General features: G+C 37.8%; 1 protein-coding gene across 3 annotated transcripts in view; it reads right to left on the bottom strand.

The window, feature by feature from the left end:
* Positions 1 to 14,510, bottom strand: part of Crag (DENN domain-containing protein Crag) — an 878,555-nt gene that overhangs the window by 241,327 nt on the left and 622,718 nt on the right. For all 3 annotated transcript variants that reach the window (XM_090389072.1, XM_090389068.1, XM_090389077.1), the window contains one exon: positions 10,427 to 10,625. In XM_090389072.1, coding sequence (XP_090245198.1) covers positions 10,427 to 10,625 — 199 coding nt within the window. The remainder of the gene's footprint in view (positions 1 to 10,426; positions 10,626 to 14,510) is intronic.

Raw genomic sequence — 14,510 nt, forward strand, 5'->3', positions numbered from 1 at the left:
AGTTGTTACAGTACTGTAATGAATTTCAAGTTGACAGATTCTGGGTGATTGTGAAATTCAGGGCAATCCAGTACCGAACTTACACTGCCCATACATTCCCACAACCACACCCCCTTAGTTGATTCTGCCATTACCATCATAAAATTAAAATCTAGTTACAAAATTTTTCAATCTTACTTCATGTAACAACATCAGATTATCTAAGGTGAGTACCGTTTATTAAGCATTGCTATTCGAACTTGAGCCCAATCATATCGGTACTTTAAGAAATTCTATAACTTATCTAATTTGAGTGTTAGTGTAATTGCGAATTTCTGATGCACCTGTACTTAATGGCTTGGTATGAACACTAGGAAATCCTTCACTGAGCAGTGATGAATATATTTCTGTAGACTCTAACGTAGTGGTGGTCTAATGTAAGGTATAAAACTGAAGTAAAATATGCTGATGCATTTAGATTACCAAAACACAATAAAAGAATTCTGTGGGAGTAAAAACAATGACGACGGAGTAAAAATAGTGAGCAATCCAATTATCCACAATGAAAATGAAATACTATAAACAAAACAATTTATATTAATTTTTACTAAAAGTTAACAATGCTTTATAATAAATGATACAAATAAAAGTTTATTATTAAAACTTAATTATGCATTATTAATTAAAAGTTAACTGAAACACAGACGTATAATGATAAGCAATATTAAAGCTGTAAATCCGTGTTAAGTAACCAGTTACAGTGAATTTAATTTTTCTGAAATATCAAAACTGACAACACGTACACTGACTACAGCAAAGCAGACACCTCCCTATTCCAAATACCTTCACAGTTTCTTATGTCCCAGTGGTGTCCACTAAAGAGAGATTTCACTGTATAAGGTGAATTGTTAAAGCCTCTATGGTGATTGTAAAGTAGCAAAGGGTGAAATGGGGTCTTGTTGCCCACAAGGATGGCAACTCCTCCACAAGAAGGCTATCCACAAATCTATTCTTCTGAATAATAATAAATGTGATGCTTGATGAGGTCATCATTTCCCTTTAGACAAGTTTCATGTAAGGAAAAGCAGGCTGGTTCATGCTTTTCTCAACTGATCTTGATCCCGTTCTTGATCCCAATTCACAAGGAGGATCAAAGGGCGACACAAGTAATAATAGCCCCGTTAGTTTAACTTCTGTTCCAGGAAAATTAATGGAGGCACTGGTTAAAGAAGCATTGCAGGATCATCTAGACAAGACTTCAGTTATAGCTCAGACACAGCATGGTTTTGTAAAGGGAAAGTGTTGCCTGACCAATTTGATTGGATACTATGATGTGGTCACAAAGGAACTGGATGCAGGGAATAACTTTGATTGATATCATATATTTGGATCTTAGAAAGGCTTTTGATACTGCTGCACATGGAGGCAAATTGCTGCTATGGATAAAGGGATGGTTGAGTGCAAGAAGACAGAGAGTGGTAATCAATGGACACTGCTCATTGTGGACAAATGTTATTAGTGGAGTCCCTCAGGGTTCAATGTTGAGTCCATTGTTGTTTTCTGTATTTATAAATGATACTGATGATGGTATATCAAGCTTAATGTCCAAGTTTGCAGACGATATGATTGTTGGCAGGGTTGTTAAGGACACTCATGACAGTACGCTGCTGCAAAAGGATCTAGTAAAGTTAGCACATGGGCTGAGAGGTGGCAAATAAAGTTTAACTTTGACAATTTTTTTTTTTTTTTTTTATGTGAACCCCAAGCACGAGAGGTATTAGAACCTATAGTACTTAGTACCGTACTTGGGTTGGAGGTTGAGAAGACGAAAGAAGATATTTGTTGACATTGGACTTGAACTTCTGTAGATTGTAATTTTCAGGAAATACGTATGAAGGAAGGTTGTTCCAGAAAACAGCAGTTGAATGAATAAATGAGGAAGATGAAAAGTTGGTTCTGTGGGTTTGAAGTTGGACAGTAAATGGATGTTGGCTGCACTTGTTCAGACTGTTTTGAAAGAGAGAGCGGGAATTATAGAAGCCAATTCAGAAGAACAGTGCCCATGGAAGTATCTGTAGAAGAGGCATGCAGCAGAAACAGTACGTCTATGAGAAAGCAAGTGGAGAGACTCTGTTAGAGATGAATCATTAATTAACCTAACTGCCCTCTTCTGAATGGAATCAAGAAGCCTGAGAGAGGTTTTGGGGGGCACCACCCCAGATGTGGGAACAATATTCCATGGCAGGGCGGATTTGCGATTTATACAGTGAGCAGCTGTTTGGAAGAAAAGTAATGGCGAGAGCGAAAGAGAAAAACCATGTTTTTTAGATGCAGAGGAAGCAATATTTGTAATGTGGTTGTGCCAAGAGAGATTAGAAGTCAGGGTAATCCCCAAAAGAGATATATCATTCTGCCTAGAAATCGGAGTGTCACTCCGATTTCTAGAAAGATAAGCATAGGAGCAGAAGAATCCTTTTTGCAAGATATAAGACAAAACTGAGTTTTAGAAGGGTTGAAATCAACTAAGATGTCTTTGCCCCACTGGAGAATTACCTGAAGATCGGCATTTAAGGAATTGGTAGCAGATTTTCGAGAAGTTGAACCTGATTGAGCAGGACAAGGTTTCTCAAAATGGAAAGTGGAATGCGATGTGCTATCATCGGCAAAAATATGGATAGGATTTCCAGTCAATGGAAGAAGGTCATTAATATACAAGAGGAAAAGAGTGGGGAAAAGAACTGAACCTTGGGGGACACCGGCTTTAGTGGAGAAGTTAGAAGACAGTAAAGTAAAGTAAGTAAAGAAGAAGTTAGTAAAGTACTACATATGGGAAACAGCAACCCCAGAGTAATGTATCAACTCTGTGGTACTACACTGACAGTGGTAGAGAATGAAAGGGACTTGGGGGTGGTTGTGCAGGCAGATATGAAGTTCTCTGAGCAGTGCAGACTGTCTGCAAGAGTAGCTCATGGTGTCTTGTCAATGATATACAGGAATTTTTCTAGCAGGGATAAGGAGGTGATTATCCCCTTGTATAAGGCAATGGTCAGGCCTCAACTAGAGTACTGAATAAGGTCTGGAAGCCTCATTTTAAAAAGAATGTAGAGCTGTTGAAATGAGTACAGAGAAGAGCAACAAGATTAGTGAATGGAACAAAGGGTTGCTCTTATGAAGAAAGGCTTAAGTTTTGCAAATTACAGTGTCTGGAGACTAGGTACCTGCGAGGTGATCTGATTGAGGTGTATAAAGCGTTGAAGGGGTTGAGCATGCTCAATGCTGGTGGGATTCTTCCTCTTTCTCAGAATAATCACCTGAGAGGGCATAAATTCACAGTTGTAGGATAGATGTACGGAAATTTGCCATTAGCCAGTGGGTAGTTGATTTGTGGAACAGACTTCCATCTTTTGTTGCAGAAGTTGATAGCCTAAATAAATTTAAGCCTGAGCTGAACAGGCATTTGGAACGAATGGAGGGATGAAATCAGAGCTTTTTTTCCTTTGGCTGATGTTGCATAAGCTTGCTTTCTTGCATTGTGTGCCTCTACTAATTCTAATGCCAATTCCAGGAAAGCTTTTGATACTGTTGCACATGAAAGACTGCTGTACAAATTGGAGGGATATGGCATTAAGGGTAAGTTGCTACATTGGATAAAGGGATGGTTGAATGGGAGATGACAGAGAGTGGTAATCAATTTTTTGCTGATGCTGCATAGGCTTGCTTTCTTGCATCATATGCCTCTACTAATGCTATGCCAACTTTTGCAACATCTGTAAACTTGGGCATTAAGTCTGATATGCCTTCATCAATATCATTCATAAATATAAAAAAATCAATAGCAACATTAGTCCACAAAGAGCAGTGGACTAATGTTGTTAGTCCACTATTGATTGATGTATCACTCTGTAATCGACAGAGTGGTAATAAATGATTACCACTCTGTCGTCTCCCACTCAACTACCCTTTCATCCATTGTAGCATCATCATCATCCATTTTCAATCCACTGCAGGATGAAGGCCTCTCCAACAACTTTCCAGTTCCTTCTGTTTTGTACAATGACAATCCATTTACAAACTCATGAATTTCATCTGTCCATCTCTGTCGTTGTTTTCCTTGTTTTCTTCTAGCCCCTCTTGGGTACCATTCTGTTATTTTCTTAGTCCATCTGTCATCATGTGTTCGAGCTGTGTCCTGCCCAAGACCATTTTAGTCTCTTAGTTTTGATAAGAAAGTCCTTTACTTGAGTTTGCTTACTAATCCATGTGTTTCTCTTCTTATCTATCAGTCTGATTCCCATATAATTCATTCCATTCTTTGCTGTGTTGCTCTGAGATTCGCTTCCATTCTTTTGGTGAGTGCCCAAGTTTCACATCCATAAGTCATGGTGGGGAGTATACATTGGTTCATTATTTTACAATTCAGACAGATTGGGATATTGCTCCTCAGTATGTGACTATATTTCCTGAATGGTATCCATCCAAAATTTATTGTTCTCTTGACTTCCAGCCATTTATTATTATTACAGCCAATGCCTTGTCCCAGATAAGTATATGACTCCACCTTTTTAATCACTCCTCATTCAATCATTATATCCCTTTCTGTGGCATACTTGTTCATCTTTACTTTTGTTTTAGCCATATTCATCTTTAGTCCGAAATTCTTACTGATTAAGATTTTCCTCTAATTCTTTGGGATCGTGACTTATGACCACAATGTCATCTGCAAATCGTAATTGGTTTAGGTACTATCCATTCACATTGACTACTTTTGTGACCAGAATAATATTCTAAAAGCTTCCTCAAGGGCAGAAGTAAACAACTTTGGAGAAATAATCTCCACTTGTCGGACACCTTAATTTTAAATTTGCTACTGTCTTTTTCTAGTCTAATAAAGGAGGTAACATTCTCATATATTTTCTTCAAATTCATAATATATGGGTTATTTATGCCTTATCTTTCCAATGCCTGAGACATTCCCTTATGCTGTATGGAGTGAAATGCCTTGTCATAATCCACAAATGCCAGGCATGATAGTGTTTTATATTCATTTGCTTTCTCTGTTAGTGAGGATGAAGTCAATTTCATCAGTTGTTTATCCATTTGGGCTCTTCCATGTCCTCTTTCTGTTCACCCTTTTCTTGAAAAAAGTGTTCATTACTGACATTCCTCAAGATTCTGCAAATTCCACAAGTCTGTCACCAATTCCAAAATTTCCTATAGTTCCACTTTGTGCGCTGTTTTTTCTCTTTCCAATCTTAGCAATGAAGTCCCCAATAATATAGCATTAGCATTAGTAGAGGCATTTGATGCAAGAAAGCAAGCTTATGCAGCATCAGCCAAAAAAAAAAAAAAACCACTTCCACTTCACCCCTCTGTTCATTCAAAATACCTGTCCAGCTGAGCCTTAAACTTATTTAGGCTATCAACCTTCACTACAAGGGATGGAAGTCTGTTCCACCAACCAACCACCCGCTGGCTAAAGGCAAATTTCCGCACGTCTATCCTACATCTGTCTTTCCTCAATTTGAATTTATGCCCTCTCAGGTGATTTTTCTGAGCTAGAGGAAGAATCCCATCAGCATTGAGCATGCTTAAACCATTCAAGGCTTTATACACCTCTATCAGATCACCTCGCTGGTGCCTAGTCTCCAGACACTGTAATTTGCAAAACTTAAGCCTTTCTTCGTAAGAGCACCCCTTTGTTTCATTCACTAATCTGGTTGCCCTTCTCTGTACTCGTTCCAGCAGCTCTACATCCTTCTTGAAATGAGGCCTCCAGACCTGTATACAGTACTCTAGGTGTGGCCTGACCATCGCCTTATACAATGGAATAATCACCTCCTTATCCCTGCTGGAAAAATTCCTGTATATCATTGACAATACTCCATGAGCTACTCTTGCAGCCCGTCTGCACTGCTCAGAGAACTTCATATCTGCCTGCACAACCACCCCCAAGTCCCTTTCATTCTCTACCACTGTCAGTGTTGTACCACAGAGTTGATACGTTGCTCTGGGGTTGCTGTTTCCCATGTGTAGTACTTTACATTTGTCAATGTTAAACTTCATTTGCCACCTCTCAGCCCATCTGCTCAACCTTTCCAGATCCTGTTGCAGCAGCATAGTGTCAGTAGTGTCCTTGACAACCCTGCCAACCTTTGTATCGTCTGCAAACTTGGACATTAAGCCCGATATACCATCATCAATATCATTTATAAATACAGAAAACAATAATGGACCCAACACTGAGCCCTGAGGGACTCCACTAATAACATCAGTCCACGATGAGCAGTGTCCATTGATTACCACTCTCTGTCTTCTCCCCCTCAACCACCCCTTTATCCATAGCAGCAATTTGCCTCCAATGTCACACTGCTCCAATTTGTGTAGCAGTCTTCCATGTGCAACAGTATCAAAAGCCTTTCTAAGATCCAAGTATATAATATCAAAGTTATTCCCTGCATCCAGTTCTTTTGTGACTGCATCATAGTATCCAATCAAGTTGGTCAGGCAAGACTTCCCCTTAACAAAACCATGCTGTGTCTGAGCTATAACTGAAGTCTTGTCTAAATGATCCTGCAGTGCTTCTTTAACCAGTGCCTCCATTAATTTTCCTGGAACAGAAGTTAAGCTCACAGGTCTATAATTACTTGTGTCAGCCTTTGATCCTCCTTTTTGAATTGGCGTCACATTTGCACATTTCCAGTCTATGGGTACCTCCCCTGAGTCCAAGGAAGCTCTCATAATTATGGCTAAGGGTTTGCTTACTTCCTTTGCTGCCTCCTTTAATATAACTGGATAGATCCCATCCACCCCGGGTGCCTTTCTTGTGTTTATCTTCAACAGTTTCTCCTCCACTTTACTCCCAGTTATTTCAAGATTCTGTAGCTTACTGCTAGAGTTGAATACACCTCTGGCATTCCCCTCTCTGAATAACTCCTCATGTGTGAATGTCGATGCAAAATATTCATTTAGTTTGTTAGCTACCTGAGCAGGATCATCAACACTTGACCCATCAATATCAAGTGGACCAATCTGATTCATCCCCTTCCTTCTAGAGTTTACATAAGTAAAGAACTCTTTGCTGTTTTTCTTTGCATCCCTTGCCAAGGATTTCTCGTAATCTGCCTTCGCCTGACTAACCTCCTTTGTAACTTGGTTGCATATCAACTTGTATCTATCATAGGCTTCTGTGTCATGTGTTAATTTGTATGTATCCCATGCATTTTTCTTCTCGGCCATATGCCTCATTAGTTCATCTGACATCCATTTTGGCCTAAACCTTGAACAATATTTCTTAGTTGGTATGTAAAGCGTAGCTTCCAAGATAAGTTCTTTGAATGCTTCCCGTTTTGAATTTGCTGTTGGTAACATCATCAGTTGGTCCCACTGTATTGAATTTAAATACTGTTTCAGACCATCGTAGTCGCCTTTACGAAAGCAAAAATCGCAAGTGGTCACCCTTTAATGGATCATCAAGAACTGACCACTCTGTATTAGTATATACATGAAAGAACAGATTTAAAGGTTTGTGGCAGTCATGGATCCTGTAGAAAAGTGAATATAGGTAGGCTCACCAGTATTCAACAGGGTAAGTTGATAAGTATAAAGCAAGAAATCAATTAGCTTACTTCGCTTGTCAATTGTTGGAGATCCCTACAGTGATGAATACATTGAAATCTCTGAGTAAGTAGAACAGAGATGACAGTTGACCCATTAGCGTTTCTAGATCATTTAAGGAGAATGACAAATTGAGATATACAGAAGTTAATGTAAGAGTGATACCGATTACAATGCACACTGCCACTACTTTTAAAGGAGGCTGAAGAAAACATATTTGGAAGGAATACTGTTTCTCACAAGAAGTGATATTACTATCTCATCTAGGGATAGCATCAATTTTAACTTATGAATTTAAATAAGTTTCCTGCTAGGATATGCCTGCTGATGAATACTGACCGTAAAGATCATATAAATTATCTTTTGCATTCCAAAAGCCTCTCTACAGTTCCACTGAAGGTTTCGTGGATTCTTCTGATTTTTAGATGTAAATTGCTTATGATAATCTTTTTTTTTTTTAGGAAAGAAGGGTCATGTTTATGTTATCACATCATTTGCATAGAGTGTGAGAATTCTGTTCAATTCAATTCACTCAATACCCAATCCAGTGGAATGCAACTATTGTTTTGATGGTTTCTGTCATTTTATTTTGCTGTCTTTGCAGGAAGATAATCTGAAATCATATTTGGGGTATTACTGGCTTGTTCATTTGTATGTTGCAAAAGGCACTGCTTGGAATTAGAGAGCAAGGAACATGCCTAATTACCAATATGTGTGTCTGGAGGAAGTGATACATGTATTTGAACTACTACTGACTGAAAATGCTAGGCAGCTGTGACATATGTATGCTTTGGCTCTGTTTTGATTATTTGTCTTCTCCCCTCTGAGTATGTGACTTTGTTCTCCACTTCATATTACTGAATTTTTCTCCCCTTGCTTCCATACTGCTCATGTTTTGGAGAATGCCAGGTGGTTAACCTTACAATTTGGTGAATAAGGGGTTATAATGATGCAATCATATGGTTCTGCTTCTTATGTCCTGACTGTGGATGTAAGAAGCATATGGTTATGCTTCTTACATCCACAATCAGGACATACTGCTTTGCCCCAACATGCAGTTTGGGAGTGGCTATGTTTTTGGCACTTTCACAGACATAGGTTTACTTTCTTTTTATGAATAGAAAAATATGGGGGGGAAAAAAACTGATTTTTTGAAAAAAGGCAGAGAAACTCTTCATCGTCAAACTGTATTATGACAGTGGGACAAAGGAGTAAAACTGAGTTAAAAAAAAAAAAAAAAAAAAAGCCAAATTCTCGATCATAAATCTGAAGAGTGGCAGCTACGGTTTTGTATGCATATGGTATATGTCAATGGTGTAAATTTTCTTAACCAAATCTGAAAGAGCAATTCTGCAATCACTGGCACATATGAAAATATAAAAAATTTATTTTCCTCCATCAAACAATGGAGAGCTCATTCTGAATGCTTCAGGATTGTATCCACATTTCAACAATTGCAAACATCCAAAACATCAAGGCATCCAATAGTATATAGGGCTGACCGGGCTAGCCAGGTGGGTAAAGTGCCTGCCTGGCAACCCAAAGGTAAAGTGCGTTTAGAGTCAAATGGCACCAGGGGTTTGCCCCATCTCCATGTAGTTTACATTGTGGGTGAACCAGTTGACTGGAAAAGCCAGAGATTTAAAAGTATATGGACTTTGTATATGTGTGATGCCTTGTACTGTTGTTCATCTGGTCATTTAGCTGCTAGGCCCCTACTGAGGTCCAACATTGTCCCATAACCCAGTAGACTGTTTCACTCTGGCAGGTTCTGCCGCTTAATTTCCTGAGATTTCAGCGGCTAGGACCTAAAAAAAAAAAAAACATGCGTCGACGTAGGGGTAGAATCGCTTGGTTTTGCTAGGCCAAGTTATGGGCGTAAGGTAATTTAGGCACATTAAGTTTTTGGTGTGTAGGGCTTTTGCTAGTGTATAAGTAGAGAGGAGGGAGGCAGAAGGCTGGAGAGAGAAAGACAGAAATATGGGGCCAATAGAGTAGATGGCGCCAGTTTTCAGAGGGGTATGCCCTTGCTCCACCAGAGTTGAAGATATGGGGTGGAGAGAACGAAAACGTCCCCCCTCCCTCCAAGGATGTAGGTATAAAGGTGAAGGGGGCTAGAGTGCCCTCATCAGATCGCCATATGGCTACTGGAAGCCACTACTGCATTTCTGTTTACAAGTTTCTTCACTCATGGGGCAAGTTCCGCCCTTGTGCTTGTGTCCCTCTTCTTTAGTTGCAACCATTACATTGTGCTGGCTGGTATCTCAATAGTGGTACTTGATGTCAGTCATTGTAGATGGTGATTAATGTCCCTCTCCTGAAGAAGAAGAGGTCTTGTGCCAACTGGGATAATGCTCTATATTCATCCTCAGTATCTATGAAATGGGATTCCAATCCTTTTGGTAGGTATCTTATTTTTGTTATAAGTACCCCTCTGAGGTCTTCATATTGTGGGCACTCGTACACTATGTGATTCCAGCTTTCTGCAACCCAAAGGTTGCGGGTTCGGATCCCATCTCGGGCTTGGATCAGAGTAAAATGCAAAAACTTTGGGAAGTCCTTTTTGGCCACAGAAGCTGATGCACCAACAACTAACAAAAAAAAAAAAAAAAAAGTATATAGGTGGGTGGGGGAGGGACAGCTCTGAAAGTAGGAAGGTTCATTCAATATTGCCTGATCATTTTTAAACATTTTTCATCATTAAGATGAAGGGGGGTTAACATTTTTGAAACTTTGAAGAAAATCATTCAGTGTTGCTGATTAACATGTTACACTGTCATTCATAAGCTCTGTCTGTTCTGATTATATTATAACAAATAAATAAAATACTCACTGTGTATTAAGGTTTGAATCATCTGCTGACCATCCCTCCATAATTTCTTCATCGTAAAGAAGGGAAGAACAAGTATAACACCGAGAACAAGATGTCATGGTGATATCAAGTGCTATTTTAGGAGCAGATTTTTCTGACGAAGAATCACAGTGGCTTTCAATTGTATCAAATATTTGTGAAGAAAATCCAGAAACACTTCCTGTTAATTAAACAATAAAATTAATAAATTTAAAAAGGAAATTAGCAAAACAAGACAATTATTAACATTATTTTTAAATGCACTCTTCATTCAAAGCTGTCTGGAGTGAAAGATAATGAAAAAAATGCAACCAAATTTGGCCATTGTTTGGAGGAAGCAGAAGAGGTTTAAATAGAAAGAAAGAAAAAAAAATGTTCCAAAAACTAGGAGAAAAGTTGTACTGAGAACAATTCAACTTCTTACATGATCTATGTGGGTGCCAGGGTGGATCCAGGTTTTGTGAGGCCTGAAGCTTATAAAATTTTTGGGGCCCTCTTTAAGGAAAATAATACAAAATTATAAATAGAATGAGAAAAGAAATCACAACAAATTACAAATTTAAAAAGGCTGATAAATACCGCAAACATCACAAAATCCAGAAAAATAGCATAACATTTTTATTAATTAACTGCCTGAAACACCCATATAACACATTTTTTCCTACATTTTTTGGCTGCATACTCTTTGATCACCTCTTCATATAACAACGATTTTGTAATATTTTCTACAGAAAGAAATGAAAATAATTCAATAGTTCCTCTAGCATAGTTGATTGAAATTTTTTTTATTACTGATAGTTTAGAAAAATTTCTTTCAGCTTCACAACTTGTTATTGGTAATGTCATGTAAATTTTTAGGATTGTTGTCATTGGGAAAACCTCTATCAAGTTTCTTTCATATATGAGCTGCAAGATTTCAGGGCATTTCAAGTTTTCTTGTGTAGTGACTAATTTTAAGTACTCTTTGAACTGACAACACTGATTAAGCAATCTGTCGTCGATGTCCTTTCTGCAGTGGTGTACAGTAAACCCCCGCTATTCGCGGGGGTTACGTTCCTGAGAAATGCCGCAAATACCGAAAACGCGAATACTGAGTTATGGCTCCCATAGTAATAAAGGGGTTCCATTCCAAAGTATGAAATATATAAGAAAAACTAGTCTAAAATTTTGTCTATGTATGTATTATATGTACCTTCATAATATGACTATGTACACAGACAGTACATAGTGAAATGCAAGCATATGGCATCGAAATGAAAATAAGAAACAATTTAATATTAAATGTAATGTTTATTAGAAATTTCAAACAAATCTTTCAAACCAGCGTCTTTGCTAGATAAAAAACCTATCCCGCCAGTGCTATCACCAGTTTTGCTAAAGTGTTGATAAGGAGTTTTGCGTTTTCACGAATGATGAGTGAAGTTAACGGAATTTTATTTTGAGTTCGCTCTTCTATCCACAAATTTAAAGCCTTTTCCATTTTTTCTAATTTAACATCACGAGTTACAGAGCAAATTTTTGAAGCAATTAGTGCGTTTTCACGGACACTACGGCAGATTTTTTCTTCCGATTTCTTGATTGATCGTACCGTTGAGTCTGATTTTATGTTTTGCCACCGAGGAGACACTTTCATCATTAGAAATTTTATCTAATAACTCAATTTTATTCGCTAATGTCATCACCTTCTTTGATATTTTCACATTTCTCTTGTTATTCGTAGTCATATTTTTGTAGGGGTTAGAAAGAACTTGTCCACAATAAAGTCACATTCTTCCATTAACACACTCAAAAAAGTCTGTTTTGCACTGCAAAACGGTAGATTTATTACTTTTGTAAGCATATCAATTTATAAATTTATTCAATTTATAAGCATATAAATTAAAAGCAAACGATGAAACCTTCCATAACAAGCGCATAACACATATTGAACAAGGATTAGCGAGAAACATTCACGCTCGCGATTTTGTCACCCCTCTCCCCCACCCACTGAGCGCTGTTTTGACCGGGAAAGATCATTTTAGCCACGCCCATGTTTTTTTTTATGGCGGAAAATATTCACGGTGCTTTAAAATCCACATTTTTTTAGGTTTCATTTTATATTAAATCGGCGATCGCGAATACAGATACCGCGAATAGCGGGGGTTTACCGTATTATGAGTTTTATGTTATCTTCATCGACATCAGTATTTTGTCTCAAATCTGCAAGAAATTTAATATCTTTTTCTGATGTGTTTGTTCATATGATTCAGTCCTCTTCATTAACTGGATTATAAAACAATCCAAGAGAGTATTCGTTACTTCTATTCAAAATTTATCTCTTCCTCTTAATGAATTACTGCTTTTGGTACGATCTGAAATTTATTTTATTTTTTTCAATTCACTTCTCTATGTCAGAATAATTTCTGTTGATTTCATCGCTCATCTTTATCACTTTTGTTTCATACCAAATTAATTTTTATCTAAATTTTCTCTCAGTTCTTTAATAAATAAATTTAAAGATGACAAAAGAAGGTACCCTTCATATATGTCCATACCTGGAGTCTGTAATTTCTCACTTGTTTTATTAAAACATTACAAAATAAATGTTTTGCATCTTGTTTGTGTTCGGGTTTCTCTTCAGAGGCGTCGAAAATCTATTTTAGTCTTTAAAATGTCATTGTACCCAAGTTGCAAGGCATGGACAGCTTTATAATGTGCAGACCATCTTGTTACTCTTAGCCACTTTAAAAAAAAAAATCCAACTTGGTATGCGTGTGTTTAAAATACTCCTTTTATGAGATGAACCCAAAAAGAAAACATAACTGTTGCAAAATACTGAAGTAATCAACAACTTCAGGTACTGTGGAGGCAACTTTTATCTCCAACGTGATTAAGCTGCGCATGGCACATATTCTGTGTACTTAAAGTTTTCAAAGAGTGCTTGCAGCCCTTTGTCCTCTCCTTTCATAACAACTATATTGTCATACAACTGACCGAGAATGTTGTTCAATGGCAGATTGCAACCACCCAGAACTTGTTTCACTTTGTTGAATAAAGTTAAGAGTATGATGGAGGGGAAGTCGGAGAGAAAAGACACAGTGGGCTTAACCAACTGTGGTAAAAAGATCTTACTTTTTCAAATTTTACAAAAACATATGACCATGTGAAGACATTACTAGGGCCTGGGCAAGTGAGGCATCCTGAACCTTAAGCTTCAGGATGTTTGTAATCCAAATGAAGAAAGTGAACATACAAACATCCAAAAGGGGATCCTCAAACTTCTAGATTCCATTCAAAGGAGGGGCAGTTAGGTTAACTAATGTCATCTCGAACAGAGTCACTCCATTTGTGTCACAGATGATAGTTGAGTGGGAGAAGACAGAATGGTAATCGATGGACACTTCTCTTCCATTGTTGTTTTCTGTATGTATTAATGATATTGATGATGATCAGGCTTAATGTCCAAATTTTCAGATGATATGAAGGTCGGCAAGGTTGTTAATGACACCAAGACAGTACGCTGCTGCAATAGGATTTAGAAAAGTTGAGCAGAGGGGGCTGAGAGGTGGCTTGATTGATTTATGAGTTCTTGGTGCAAGAGTTACTGTGGCTGAAATGCACCTTGAAGGTTTTATATGGTAGTTCTCTTTGTGCTTGTGTTTTGCTGAAAATACTTTCGAAGGATCAAGAAGTGTGTATAGCTTAATACAGGGATAACATTTGATTTCATATTTGGTTATAGAAGTTTATTTTCTTGAGGAACTGAAAAACATCTGTTATATTTTTCCTGTCTTCCAATATAGTTTTGAGAGTGAGGGAGTGATGCTTGGTTATTAGATCTTTAAAGTAATTTCAGTGCTCTGCAACAAATACTGGACAAGTAATTAGTACGTGTTCCACTGTTTGTTGTGTATAGCAGGTAGGACATAGAGGGGGATCGTCTACTTGCAAGAGTAGCTGAAATGAGTGTGTTCATTTCAACCTTGTGTGAGTGTGTTCATTTCTATTCTCAACCTTGCGTGTATCACTTCGTCATGAATGTTTTGTTGTATGCTGGATTTCCATGGTAGGAGCAGTTTTTTAATTT

Source organism: Mastigoproctus giganteus, chromosome 2, assembly GCF_048544385.1.
Source record: "Mastigoproctus giganteus isolate SK-2022 chromosome 2, ASM4854438v1, whole genome shotgun sequence".
Classification (NCBI taxonomy): domain Eukaryota; kingdom Metazoa; phylum Arthropoda; class Arachnida; order Uropygi; family Thelyphonidae; genus Mastigoproctus; species Mastigoproctus giganteus.